The sequence below is a fragment of the Gastrolobium bilobum genome, unplaced genomic scaffold (assembly GCF_033153095.1).
Source record: "Gastrolobium bilobum isolate Gb01-03AN ecotype WA unplaced genomic scaffold, APGP_CSIRO_Gbil_v1 utg28129, whole genome shotgun sequence".
NCBI classification, from domain to species: Eukaryota; Viridiplantae; Streptophyta; class Magnoliopsida; order Fabales; family Fabaceae; genus Gastrolobium; species Gastrolobium bilobum.
The window spans coordinates 27718-41770 of record NW_026896638.1 but is presented as its reverse complement, the minus strand read 5'-3'; the positions used below and the strand labels follow the sequence as shown (position 1 = coordinate 41770).

At 37.2% G+C, this 14053-nt stretch overlaps 2 protein-coding genes across 2 annotated transcripts; one reads left to right on the top strand and one right to left on the bottom strand.

The window, feature by feature from the left end:
- Positions 1-382: 382 nt before the first annotated feature.
- On the top strand, positions 383-2113 carry LOC133301181 (uncharacterized). Its single transcript, XM_061500802.1, has one exon. It carries the CDS (start codon positions 383-385, stop codon positions 2111-2113), a length of 1731 nt encoding a protein of 576 aa, XP_061356786.1.
- Positions 2114-2993: 880 nt separating this feature from the next.
- On the bottom strand, positions 2994-13017 carry LOC133301194 (3-isopropylmalate dehydratase large subunit, chloroplastic-like). The gene is made up of 15 exons (XM_061500815.1): positions 12982-13017; positions 12682-12828; positions 12428-12598; positions 12136-12288; positions 8130-8198; positions 7915-8031; positions 6328-6402; positions 6117-6194; positions 5933-6028; positions 5522-5571; positions 4956-5010; positions 4699-4830; positions 4155-4202; positions 3883-4041; positions 2994-3131 (listed from the first exon to the last, which is right to left on the bottom strand). Exons 1-15 carry the CDS (start codon positions 13015-13017, stop codon positions 2994-2996), a joined length of 1524 nt encoding a protein of 507 aa, XP_061356799.1.
- Between the last annotated feature and the right edge of the window lie 1036 nt (positions 13018-14053).

Sequence of the window (14053 nt, the reverse complement as noted above, 5' to 3'; positions counted from 1 at the left end):
CCCCCTGGACGACCACGAGTGGCACCCCTTCTTCCATAACCCGCCATCATCATCATCATCATCATCATCATAATTTCTCTCCTCTCTTCTCTTTCTCTTGGATCAAAAACCTCAAACGAACCAAACCCGCTGACAAACTCTACAAGAAATACGTTCGTTCTTACAAACTCAAATAAATTTAACCAACCTTAACCTCATTCCATTCTTTCATATGCACCCAATACCTATACAACAATTTCCACATTAATTCCTACTATAGGTATAGGGTGCATTCATTTATTCATTCCTATATTCTTATTCTTATTCTTCTTCTCAATTGATTATTTATTGAATCAATTCCATATAGTTAATTAAATATATATATATATATATATAATACACAATGTCTCAAATATTAGCACCATTCCAACTGTTGGAACTGAATGTCATTTCCGCACAAGATTTGGCTTCCGTGGGTCGCAACATGAAAACCTACGCGGTGGCGTGGGTCCACCCTGACCGCAAGCTCTCCACGCGTGTCGACACCCAAGGCCACACCAACCCTACATGGAACGACAAGTTCGTCTTCCGCGTCGACGAGGAGTTTTTATATTCTGATACCTCCGCAATCATGATTGAGATCTATGCATTGCATTGGTTCAAAGACGTCCACGTCGGCACCGTTCGTGTCCTCGTCGGAAACCTCATCCCTCCGCCGGCCAGGCCATTTCACAACAACCGTGCTCCCGTCGGCATGCGCTTCGTCGCACTCCAGGTCCGACGTCCCTCCGGCAGGCCTCAGGGGATCCTCAACATCGGCGTCGCCGTCCTCGACAGCTCCATGAGAAGCATGCCGTTGTACGCACTCAACTCCTCCGCCGTCGGGTACCGCCATTTGATGGGAGAGAAGGATGCCTATGAAGAGCACAACCACCTCAGCCCTCACGTGTTTTCCGCGGCAGCTCCGAAGCCGGAGCAGCTCCGGCGAACGAAGAGCGACAGCAGTTCGATGATCGGGTCGGAGGCGGTGGCGAGACAGCGCATGGCGATGGCGAGCAAGGAGAAAGCGAGTTCGGAAGTTAGCGGAAAAAGCGGGAAGAGCCATAAGAAGAAGAGAAGGTCGAAGGCTTCGTCGGTGGTTAGCAGTGTCTCCGGAAAAAGCGGAAAGGGAACGAGTTCTGTTCTCAGCGATGTGTTGCCTTGGAAGGTTAAAAATGGAAAAGCAAGTTCCGCACCCAGTGCCTCTGATGTTCCCGTTCAACCACCCATTCAGAACGACGTCGTTGATATTGTTGATAATGATAACCATAAAGCACCTTCACCCATTCACAGCGTCTCTGAAGCACCCTCAAGTGAAATGAACACAAATAACAACACCAATGAGCGTCACGTGCCTGTCACCAAGATTACCTATGAAGTCAAAGCCTCTCCCAAACCACAGTTCCACAACTCTCCGGCACCGAACCAGTTTAAGAATTCTCCGGCGCGGCAGTTCAAGAACTCTCCGAAGCCGCAGTTCAAGAACTCTCCGGCTCCGCAATATATGGTCACTCCGGCACCGCCGCAGTTTATGGTCACTCCAAAACCGCAGTTCCGGAACTCGCCGGCGGTTTCCAAGTTCAACCCGGCCGTGGGTTTTGGTGGTTCTCACAGGGGTACGCCGATGCACCCGTTTGGGAAGGTGAATGGTGGGTTTGAATATGCGACGCCGCGCAGGTCCAACTTGGGGAACATGGGGCCAATTGTTCTGACGGAGTCGGAGCTGGGGCCTTCGCCGTCGGAGGTGGCTGCGGCCATGGCGAGGAGGCCGGTGGTCGACGAGGGCGAGAACTCTACCGTGGGAGGGTGGAGCTTGGACGAACAGAGTGTTGAAGGGTTGCAGTCCAAATTGGAGAGGTGGCGGACGGAGCTGCCGCCGGTGATCGATCGCGGCGAGTTCTCGAGCCTCCCGACGACGTCGAGCACTAAGACGAGCCGCCACACGCGGAGGCACACGGACGGTGATAATGGGTTGTTTTCTTGCTTTAGTAATATCTGTGGTATTGAGTGCACCATCGTATGCGGTGGTGACAGTAAAGGCAAGAAGAACAGGCGCCGCCGCACTCCCTCGGCGGACAATGCAAGCTTTCTGTGACCTCACCACAACCACAGTGCCACCAGGTGGATCCGACGTGAACATCATATATATTAATTTATTTTTGCTATTGTTTTGTCATTCTAATGCATGTGAGTTTCGCAGTTTCGCTTCCCATTTGCCTCCAATGACTGGGACTCTACAATTCAACATAAACGCTATACAACATCATATATATTTATATTTGAACATCTCTCTGTTTTCTTATAGTTTTTGCACAATATATGTTGTTAATTAATGTTTTTACATTATTAAATTAATGTTTCAAAGTTGACTGAGGATTTAATATATATGATGTGGTTAATTAATTAAGGGTTATATTTTAGTTAAGTGAACTTTGTATGTGATCCCTTTTTAGTTTTCGCTTTTTAATCTACGTGGAATTTTTTGCTCAAGAGCTGAACAAAAAATCAGGTTTTAAGACGAGGTTCTGGTAAAGTAAGCGCTAACATGCTAGATTTCATATATAATTTTCAACAGAATGAATCGAGATTCAATCTACTAACGTGTGTTCAGTTAGATGTATTAATATTACTTTTCCTTCAATAAATAAATAAATAAACCAGATGTGTGATTTAGGAAATACTCAGATGAGAAGAAGTACCTTAAGATTGCTTCTACATTGCATTATTCTGGTGTTGTTAAACATGAATTTCGACAGAAACCTATGCATATCTTGTTCTGTAAACCTCATCCGCGTAGGTCGTAGCAACCTATTATGATAGTGTTTCCAAGAGTTGTTTGTAACAATTCTGTGGTGCTTGACTTAGAATACAAGCCAATTTGGATGAAACTACTTGACTTTGAATACATAATTGTAGCGTACAAATTATTTCAGCTCATTATTTTAGCGTACAAGTTATTTAGACATAGTAGCTTACTACAAGAACTTCCTGGGATCAGTTACGAAACCAGTTAATGCAGATGCTGCTGCAGTATATGGGGAAGCAAGATATATCTGGCCTTCCATGTGCCCCATCCTGCCAGGGAAATTTCGATTTGTTGTTGAGACACAGACCTGCAATCAGAGTCCTTTCTTAAGTTACATCAAAATGAAAACAAAAACACAAAGTTGATATATATATATATATATATATATATATATATATAGGGAAAAACTACTCTTACGCTACATGTGATAACTTTCTCTCCTACACACCCTTCGATAACTGTGCCACCTTTTTCTTTTTATTTTTTTTTATTTTTCAGATGGTGAAGCCCACAAATTTATCTCTATGACATGAGATAACTTATCTCCTTTAACATGAGATTAATCAAACCCAGATATATATATATATATATATATATATAAGTTGGTGTTACAATTATAAGGAGACGAACTCGAGCAGTAGTAAAACTGTTTCTTCATGACTGAAAGGTCATGGATTTGAATCCAGGAAACAGCCTCTTTGCAATTATGCAAGGGTAAGGCACACTCGCTAGTCGGGTTTGACGGGAAGTGATTTTTTGGTTTTGGTGTTACAATTATATATAGTCACTCTAAATTAGTTTTTTTTTCAATGAAATTTGAGTTAAAAAAAAAAAAAAGAACACATGAAATCTATATGCTTGTAGGTGAATTGCCAACAACATTTCAGGTTTCATGATTAGCTCTGATTCTCTTAAAAATAATAAATGGTCTTCACAATTGAAGTTGATGTATCCAAGAGTTCCAAATATTATAGAGGAATTAAGATTTCTTTTCAAGCTATATATATATAGCAGATTGTTGAATATTGAAGTTCGATTATGAGGAAGTGTAAGTTTACCTGAGGTTCATTCAAGCGTCCGTATGTGTCTTTTGGGCCACCCAAACATGCACCACAGCTAGGACTTGCAGGTGGATCGCAACCAGCTTCTTCAAATATCTGCGAACAAGTCTTGCCACCTGAGCCAGGTACCTCAAGCGTGTATAAGTCCATCCAAACCTGAAAAAGTTGTAATTGAGTGGTATGATCAATCGATGATCTTGGTGATTAACACTTCTGAAAATGGAAATATAGTTCATATTCTTGAATAGAAGTAGTACACCTTGACAAACCTTTTGTGTAGCAGGAACAAGAAAAGTAGGAACTTTGACAGTTTCCCCCTACAGTGGAACCGGTTTCATTATGTTAAAGATTATAAAAAAGCAAAAAGAATAGTAACTAATGTTTATTATGCAGAAAAAGTAAATAAATAAGAACTACATAAACACACTATTCTCCATATAGATATTATGATACACTAACTCATTTGAAGAAATTATATATGGCTATCACTATAACATAGATATTCTGGAAAACCTTTTATACATCATAAATGTTTAATTGAATACTTGCATAACAGGTGGAGAAAAGAAATAACATGTTTATCTTCAGTTCAATTTTTTTGTGGGAAGCAGAATATAGTCCAAATTTATGACCACACATACAGAAACATTTTAGTGTCTGCATGGGGTTAACTATGTACCATCCTTCATGGTGAGAGGTAACTAGTTCAAGCCCCTCCAGAGTCCAGAGTATTAATGGTTTTCCATCGTAAAATATATGCTGAGTGCACGTTAAAAAGAGAGTGAAAGAGAAAGAAAATTATAATAGACGTACGCCAGCTAAGAAAACTTTTGCTGCAGCCATAAAATCTTCAGTCTTTCCACCAGTGCATGATCCAATGTATACTCTGTCAATTTTCACATTGTTGCAATCTCTTGCCAAAGCACGATTATCAGGGGAATGTGGCTGTGTAATGGTTCAAACATTTTACATTTCATCAGCAATCAAACGCAAAAAGATTTTTGACAAGAAAAGATTCATAAATTTTTTATGGCAAAGTGAAGATAAAAAATTTGATTGAGTAGAACTACCTTTGCCACCACTGGTTCCATTTCGGATACATCAAATCTATACTGGGCTAGAAAACTAGCACATCAACAAGAAAGAAAACGAAAAACGATTATAAAAAGTCACATAAGACAAAGCAAAGGGGAGAAATATATGAATTATTCTGAAAAGTTGTGATTGTGTTTCATTGGGAGAAATGAATAATATATGATAACTAGCTCTTAAAGTCACCCAATTACTCGTCGCTGGCAGAATTTTGATAAAACACGAAAGTTCATTATTCAACAGCTAAGTTAGTAATACTTGCAGTATATAAACTCAGCATTAGACCACTATAAAACATTTACTCTGTTGGCCAATCAGAAATGCTGATATCTTAAGTTACATTTTCAAAGAACAAAGATTCTTAAATTACATCCTAAGGCCAAAGCAGACTCAGAATATCATCTCTGGTCCATCTAATATTGTAATGCCATATCCGAGCAACAGTTTGAGCTAATAACAAACAAAAGAAAATTTATAACGTGGTAATTATGGATCAAATAAATAATAACTATATATATATATATGAGGAGGAAATAGAACTTGCCTTGCTTTCTCATCACTAAAAACTGGTTCATAGGGTGCAGATGTCTTATCCTGTACAAAGCAGCCAGGCAATATTTCGAGAGAAAGGGGAAAGAATTAAGATGAAAAGCTCTATAAAGTGAAATAAGAGTATGATTGGCAAAACTCAAATACACAAAAACGCATCAACATCAATAAGACCTTTATCCCAAACTAGTTGGGGTCGAGAATACATAAAAACACGTGCAGGAGGTTATTTCAAGCATTGCAGAACTATCACATCTTTTTTTGTTGAAAATTCAGCATCTTGCATGTATGTCTATATGTATATTTAAGCACGTGCATAAGCATATATTACATACTTGCTACTAGAGAGAAGAGAAAAACAATGAAATTGAGAAAAACATAAAGGGCACTGATTAACTCCAACAACCTCAAGGTACTCGTATGTGGTTCTATCAGCAGCAACAATACCATTTTTCCCTCCAGCTTCTACAACCATGTTGCATATTGTCATCCTTTCGTCCATCTACAACACAACAATTCAGAAATCTTATACTTGTGCAAATAACATTAGCATAGAGAAAGAAAACAGAAAAAGTTAAAAGTTTGCATACGGATAAACTTTCAATAGTGGTCCCAGCAAACTCCATCGCTTTATATGTTGCACCAGACAAAGATATTTCACCAATAATCTGAATGGTGGTTAGTGTTTTCATAAGGCAACAACACCAAGAAAATAGTGTTATAATATACTCGTGTCACATAATTTTGATAAACTGCAATTCATTCAAATGGAAAAACATGCGAGAGGAACCCTTCACCTACATTCAAAATTAGATCCTTTGCAAGCAAATAATTGGGCATTTCACCATCCAGTACAAATCTCAATGTTGGAGGCACCTGTAGTTTAAGTATATTCAGTAAATTTTTCTGTGATTGATAACAACAAATACTAAATGCAGAAGCAAAATGATAGTGCTGTTTATCTTGGAATAAAAATATTAACATTCATCTTGTATGTGAGGGGTGCTGAAATGTTTTAACCTTCATCATAAGGGATATTTCAGCTCATGTAAAAGGAAAACCTTTCTGCACATCCAATGAATCAAAATAGTGCTTTAACGCACTCTTTATGCATTTGGTCGAATATGTACTTTTAAATCTTTAAGGACTAGAAAGTTATTCTTGCAGAATCCTTCCCCTGTGATCTCTGTAAATTCGAAGTAATTGTTTGACAATTTTGACAAAAATCATGTATGAAAAAACATGAGAGAAAGGTTAGAAGAAAATAATGCACTGATCTAGAGTTCTTTCAAATCCAAATCAACACAAATCAACTATAGTACAATGTGTATGATGTTTTCATTACTTGGATCACCAAGGTTGGATTCTGACTGTTATATTGACAAAAATGCAACTGCAAGCATAAATTAAGTTAACTAGGCCATCTTTATCATTCATCTGCCTTGTCTTGAAGACAAGACTATTACTAGTACTAATTAACAAAACATGCTGATAGCCATAAAAAAATTAATTGCTCTTGAAAAAAAAAAAATAGATAAGGGAAGAAGATCATGAATATCTCATCAGGTGTTAGTGTCAGAGTGGTATTATTGCAAGCAATGAAAGTGTTATGTATAATTATTAGGAGCGATAAGTCCAACACAGCATATGCAGTAGGTGGACTGGTGGAGGTCTTATTGGGAATGATGATGGCGTTATAGGAAAATGAGAAAAATAATAGGAGAGGAGTAGAATGGAAGCTTTCACTTCTATAGAAACTTTCCACAATAATTAGTTTTGTCATTTTAATTATGCACTCGAACTCATACAAAATCTATGAACTGTAATTTTTGCATAAAGCTTCTTATTAAATGATACAGCAGTTATAGTCCTATATTCGCAATCTATGAACTCATACATTCATCAGTTATAACCCTTTATAAATTTATCTTAGTATCTATAGGTTTACTCTGAGGGCGAGCCTTGAAATAGCAGTAAGGTAGCTCTTTTGTGACCAGAAGGTCACGTGTTTTAGTTTAGGAAATAATCTCTTTACAAAAACATAAGAGTAAGATTGCCTATAATTGATCCCACCCTAATTCTCGCGAAGTTGGGGAGCCTGTACACAGGTTTTTTCCCTTTTTATCTATAGGTTTTCTCTAGTGATCTAATGTGTCAAACAACAATGTTACTGCTAAGCACTTATGATATCACTCATAGAAGCAACTGATGCAGTGATGGGATGATCAATGCCTGTATACACCAATAAAATAGCCATTCCATATTTTATTAGAAAAAAATGCTCAGACAGTTGCTGGAATATAATAGAACAACTTCATGAAAGTTTATAAAGGATAATATGCACATATGTTTTGCCAAATAATAAAATGAAGATATGTGTTTACTTGCCTTGATTAAAAGCTTCCCTGTCCCCAATATAAAAGCTGCATCAGTGTTACCAATTCCAGTAGCAAACTGGCCAAATGCTCCAGCTGATGTGGTGTGAGAATCCGTACCAAACATCACCTGTTATCAATATATATCAAGTGATCAGAATTCAGAATAGTTTCAAACCAGTAGATTTCAGATTTTAACATTTTATTAGCTTTGTTAACAGAACTCACCTCTCCAGGTCTGCAATGACCCTCCTGTGCGAGAGCAATGTGGCAAACACCTTTATAATCAGGGTTAGCCTGCAATGTATAAATTATTATGCGATTTATAACATATTTATACAAGAATTTTTTTTTCTTTTTAAGAAATAAAACTTGATTTCTTGACACCTTTATAGTCAAGGAAATTAATGATTTATTTTCAAGGAAACTATCAAACGCATTTTGAACTCATTCCCTTTCACTTCCGGATTAGGATTCTCCAGAGTTCTAAAAGTAACTGAAAGAAATGCAGTTCATGATGTAATGGTTGACATTAAAATTGAACTATTTTATGGTTCTTATTTAGCCACACAAGAATATGTTTTCTAAACGATATAACGAAAGAGATTCTAATTCCTTCACTTTCTCATTTCCTCTATCCTCAATCCAAACGAACTAAATGTTGGCAAAAAAATTAATTTATTACTTTTTTAATAAAAAATTACGAATAAGTTGTCGTTTTGCAAAAAATTACGAATCTATAGCACCCAAACACGCCCACATGGGGCGTGTTCTGATGGAGAGAGACACGCCCATGTGGGGCGTGAGCTTGTGAAAGAAACACGCCCAAGGTAGGGCGTGTGTGGCAGGAGAGAGACATGCCTAGGATAGGGCGTGAGCTATGAAGCAAACACGGCAAAGGAAGGGCGTGTTCCAGGAGAGAGACACGCCCACGATAGGGCGTGTTATCCGCGATGTATATAAATCCGTTTTTCACTTTTTTACCTCATTTCCACCCTCCCATCCTCTCTCTAAACCTCCTCCTCCTCCTTCTCTCTAAATTTCTTTTGGAGGATTTTGCGCAGCGAAGCTCTGCCTGCTTGTGTCTCGAAATCGTGCTAGCGACCTCTCAAAATCCACCATGCAAGGAGTATATCCTGCGAACAATTTAAAAAACACACATAGTTGACGCTTAACGAAAAAACTACAATTATTTAATTCACCAATCATAGTGTGCAACATACCTATATTCATCAGGCTAGCCTTCAATTTGTCATTTCTAAATCGTTGATTAAAATTGCTTGCAACATGTCGCAGACAAAACACATGAAATGCATGGGGTGGCTGCCATAGGGGATTATTTTCAACAGCCGATAATATGCTAACATGCCGGTCTGAAATTAGACATATATTATCCGCTTGAGTGACGTGCTGACGAAGATTGGCAAGGAAGTATGACCAAGCCTCCAATGTCTCACCCTCAACAACGGCAAATGCAAATGGCACACATTCATTATTACCATCTTGAGCTGTGGCAATCAATAACTTTCCCTTATATTTCCCGTATAGATGAGTGCCATCAATTTGTATCATTGGTTTGCAAAATTTAAATGCCTCGCAACATTGTCTGAAAGTCCAGAAACAACGAACAAATACACGTTTTCCAGTAACCAACTGCCCCCCAACAAAACAATCCTTTGTTTGAATATTGTAAAAGGAACCTGGTGAAAAACGAAGCATATATTCACACCAGTTGGGTAAAAATGCATAGGACTCCTCCCAATCACCATATAACATTGCCATTGCTTTCTGCTTCGCATACCATGCCTTTCGATATGAAACTTTGAATCCATATGAATGCGTTATCCTCTCCTGAACGAGCGAAATGGCCACTGAAGGTTCCTTTTTTATCATCTCTGAATCACAAAAGCTGAATATAAACATTAACAGAACAACAGGTATATCAACTGCAATTTTAATCAGCTTTTTAATTTGAAATTACGTACCTACTACAAGTGCTGCAATAACGTCAGAATCAAGTTGTCGATGATCTTGAGAAATATGGTCATTCAAGCAATTGTGCTTCACACCCCATTTCGTCACCTTCCAATTTTCACCATACGTTGGTTTAATTACCCTGACCCTCCACGGGCAACCTTGGACGTGTGCACAACATTTCATGCTTAATTTTGTGGGAGTGCTCTCAACCACAATTGCTTCTTGATGCTCCTTCATGAGGTAGCGCTTGATTGCCATCTGAGCCTCTTTTTTGGATGTAAATTGTTGGTTAACAAACAACTTTTCTCCCAATTGCCAAGGACCCTGGATTGAACCTGAACTCTGCGTCCATGATTGTGCCTCACTCGGATAATCCCAATCAATATATGTGTAATGTGGAATTTCTGACCAAAAAGGATCAACAGGTGCATCGCCTACATGTACTACGTAATAATAATAATAGAATTGAATTATTTTCTTAATCAAAAATTGCAACAACCAAACTGTCAGTATATTAATTGATAGCATACCTTCAGGATGTTCTGGTACTTAACTCGATGTTGTGCCATGATGTACAACGATACGAGACTCCCCCAAATCATGCACTGGTTGAAGTTCAGTACCAGACCTGCCACATTCTTCGTCATTGTCCGATGCACTCGCATCCTCTAAAAGAAGACGATCCTCTATTGCAATATTTTCCTCATCATCTTCGTCATACTCCTCATCCATAACCCAAGTAGGGTCATGTTCATCTTCCTCAGACATGTTAACAGCAGGAACAGCAGATGATGATGCATTAAGAGGAGAAGTAGACCTAACTGACCTCATTGGTATGACAACTTCCTCCGCGGTTGTAGTATCCACATACAACTCTAAGAAATCCTTTCTACACTGGTTCAAGAACTCTTCCATTACCATATCGATGTCTTCGTCATCGACCACTTGCAAGCTAATGTATTGTTCACGTTGCCATAACCTTGCCGTGACAAGAGTGATCAATTGGTTGTCTTGAAGACATAATTTTTGACGTATTTTCTGATGCAGCTCAGCAACCGTTGAGTTTCGTTTAATACGTGATGGCCTTTTCTCCCCTACAAAAATAACACCACGACGACCTTCTTCTTTCTTACCGTTAAAATATAGAACGACACGAATAGTATCAGAATTCGCACTCATTTTTAAAAACAAAATTTTAAAAGATAAAACAAAATATGAGTAAACAAGTGCAAACTATCAGAGAGTTTAGCATAACAATGACAGAATTGTGAAGAGTGTGTAGGGGGGTGGGTGTTTAAATAGCAGTCAGTTTAGTCACTCACACCCATATTTGGGCGTGTCAACCCACTGAACACGCCTTATCTTAGGCGTGACCACACACGCCCTACGTAGGGCGTGTTTCCTTCACAAGCTCACGCCCCACATGGGCGTGTCTCTCTCCATCAGAACACGCCCCATGTGGGCGTGTTTGAGTGCTATAGATTCGTAATTTTTTGCAAAACGACAACTTATTCGTAATTTTTTATTAAAAAAGTAATAAATTAATTTTTTTGCCACTAAATGTTATCAGCATATAAATTTTGTTTAAGATACTAAGCCTAAGTAGCTCAAATTTTGTTTTTTCTACTCGACTATGATAGTTACTAGGCTAACACTTAAAAGACGAAAGCAACCAAACCAAATGTGACTTTTTGCGTTGAGAATGTCAATTACACCAACACGGCACAGAACAGTTGATAGATAGTTGAGTTCTTTAAGCATTGTGACAGTAGTTTGATCTCTAGCCGTGTGTATAAAAAAGACTTTATTGGAAGAGACTCTACCCACGATCGCGTGATCTCTCCACCGCAAGGGAATTAGTCTTGACTTTCGGCCAAGAATACGAACAATTTCCAAAAAAAAAAAAGGTCAATTACCTATTTTACCTTCTTCTTTTTTATTATTATTCTTAGCATACATCAGCAACTTATCTTTACAGCATTTAATTTCAGCATATATATTGGAACATTAAAAAAAAAAATTCTAAAGTGAGCTTCTCTTAAAAGTAAATAAAGAAGAATGAATCCATTCTTAGATCAGTTAGTGGATTAAGATCACAATATACTTTGTTAAATTAATTAAGAATGCATACACTTTTACTTAATCATTTTATAAATAAAAATTCACTTTTAAGTGAATGTTGTTGGTATATTAATTTGACTATATAGAAATCACATAAAAATGTTAAGTAAAGAAAGCGTAATAAAGAGAAGCGTACCCTGAAATTACTGCGATCTTGAATATCATAAAAGTACTTAATATCATGCTCCATACAGAAGTCTCTTGAAATATCCACATTACGGTGCGCACGTTCATCACTTGTGAATATGTAATGATCAGGGATAACTACAAACTTCTCACGGTCCCAAACCTAAAATAAATCTCCAAACAGAGCCACAAAGTTAAATAGTGTCTCTCAATTGAAGATTATATACTAATTAAAAGAGCATATATATATATATATATATATATATATATATATATATATATATATATATACATATATATACCTTTGCAGTGTTGCCAAACTCTTTCTTGAAGATCCCAGTCACACCAGGACAAGCAATATCGTTGGTCATCAAAACATCAATGTTAATCCATGCATTTTCTCCAGGGCTCACTTTGGACTTTTCTGAAGCTCTGGCCAGTATCTTCTCTGTCGCTGTCATTGGAGTTTTGGTCTACAGTGCACCAAACAAGACCCATCATTATTTAGCACTATTAATAAATGGAAAACAGGGAAAGAAAAGAAAGTGAAACCAACTGAGCCAGTTGCAGAAGGGTTGCGTTTCTTCTCCTGAGATGACACAAGTGAAACAATATTCTTTGATATTGGTTTCTTGCATTTCTGATCAATTATAAATGATGATGATAATGATAATGAAGGTAAAGCAGAGAGACCCAAGTCTTTCTGTGACAAAAAAGATCATCAGATTTTACAAATTTGTGTTAGTTAAAATAAAATAAAAATGAAAATAAAATAAATCTATCGAATTAATATAACAGTAAAGAGCTACTAGCTAAGAGTTATAATAATGTATCGGTGTAAGCTTAACGGAAAGACCTTGCAGATGATAAAAGATGAATAGCTGAAAGCCATGAGTGAAGCACAGTATGCAGGCAACGCAAATTGGATGATCAAATAATGATATAGCTAGGCATATACTACCAATACCTTGACCGAGAAATCAGATGTAGTTAGATCTCAGATGGCTACCATATACTAATTATTATTAAATTACATGGGTGATATTTCTTGACCATGTGCGCTGATTCTGAATTTTTTTTATTGATTTGCGTGCATGTTAAATTAATTAATGTTCAGTGTTGATTGAGGCATTACTAAGAGAGGCATTGATAGCAGAAGTTTATCCATTTAATATAATCTTCTTCCGTGTTGAAAAAATTAGTCTGTTGATTTGAGGATACATTGCAAAAAAAAAAGAGAGGCATTACTCGCAAAAAATAAGACAAGCTAAAGGCGGGATTGTAGTGAGGTGTAGATACTCTTTTACCCCAAAAAAAAAAAAAAAGGAAAAGTAATATTTGACAAAATAATCATAAAAGCAGGAATAATATAAGGAAAATAATTATCTCACGCAAAAGAGATAAAATAGTGGGGTCCATTATTTTATTTTTTTTTGAAAAAGTAGTGGATCCCACAATTTTATCTCTATTGCATGCATGAGATTAATAGATCCCATAATATAAATATATTATTTTTTTCATATTTAATAAAAAATGCGTTGAATGGTACTCCTGCATCGAAAAAGTAAATCTACAGAACAAAAAGTTAATATCCAATACATAAAATACTTGTTTATAATATTTTTTTCTCTGTGACGTTGTCTTTCTCAGTAATACAAGTCTCACTTACAGTGCAATAATGTTGAAGCATTATCTTGATAAGCTATAATCATTTGGCTAGATTACCATTTTAATAACTAACCAAGAAAATTCGTGAAAATAAATGTAACCAAATTATGAATGAAAAATTAAGTTAAATTGAAATAACATCTTAGTCATTTTTCATTCTTTGAAATTGTAAAAGGCTCGAGAGAAATCACATTCCGGTGCTTAATCTTCCCAATAAGCAATAATGATCGTTTTGTTGCGGATGAGAGGGATGAAGGAAA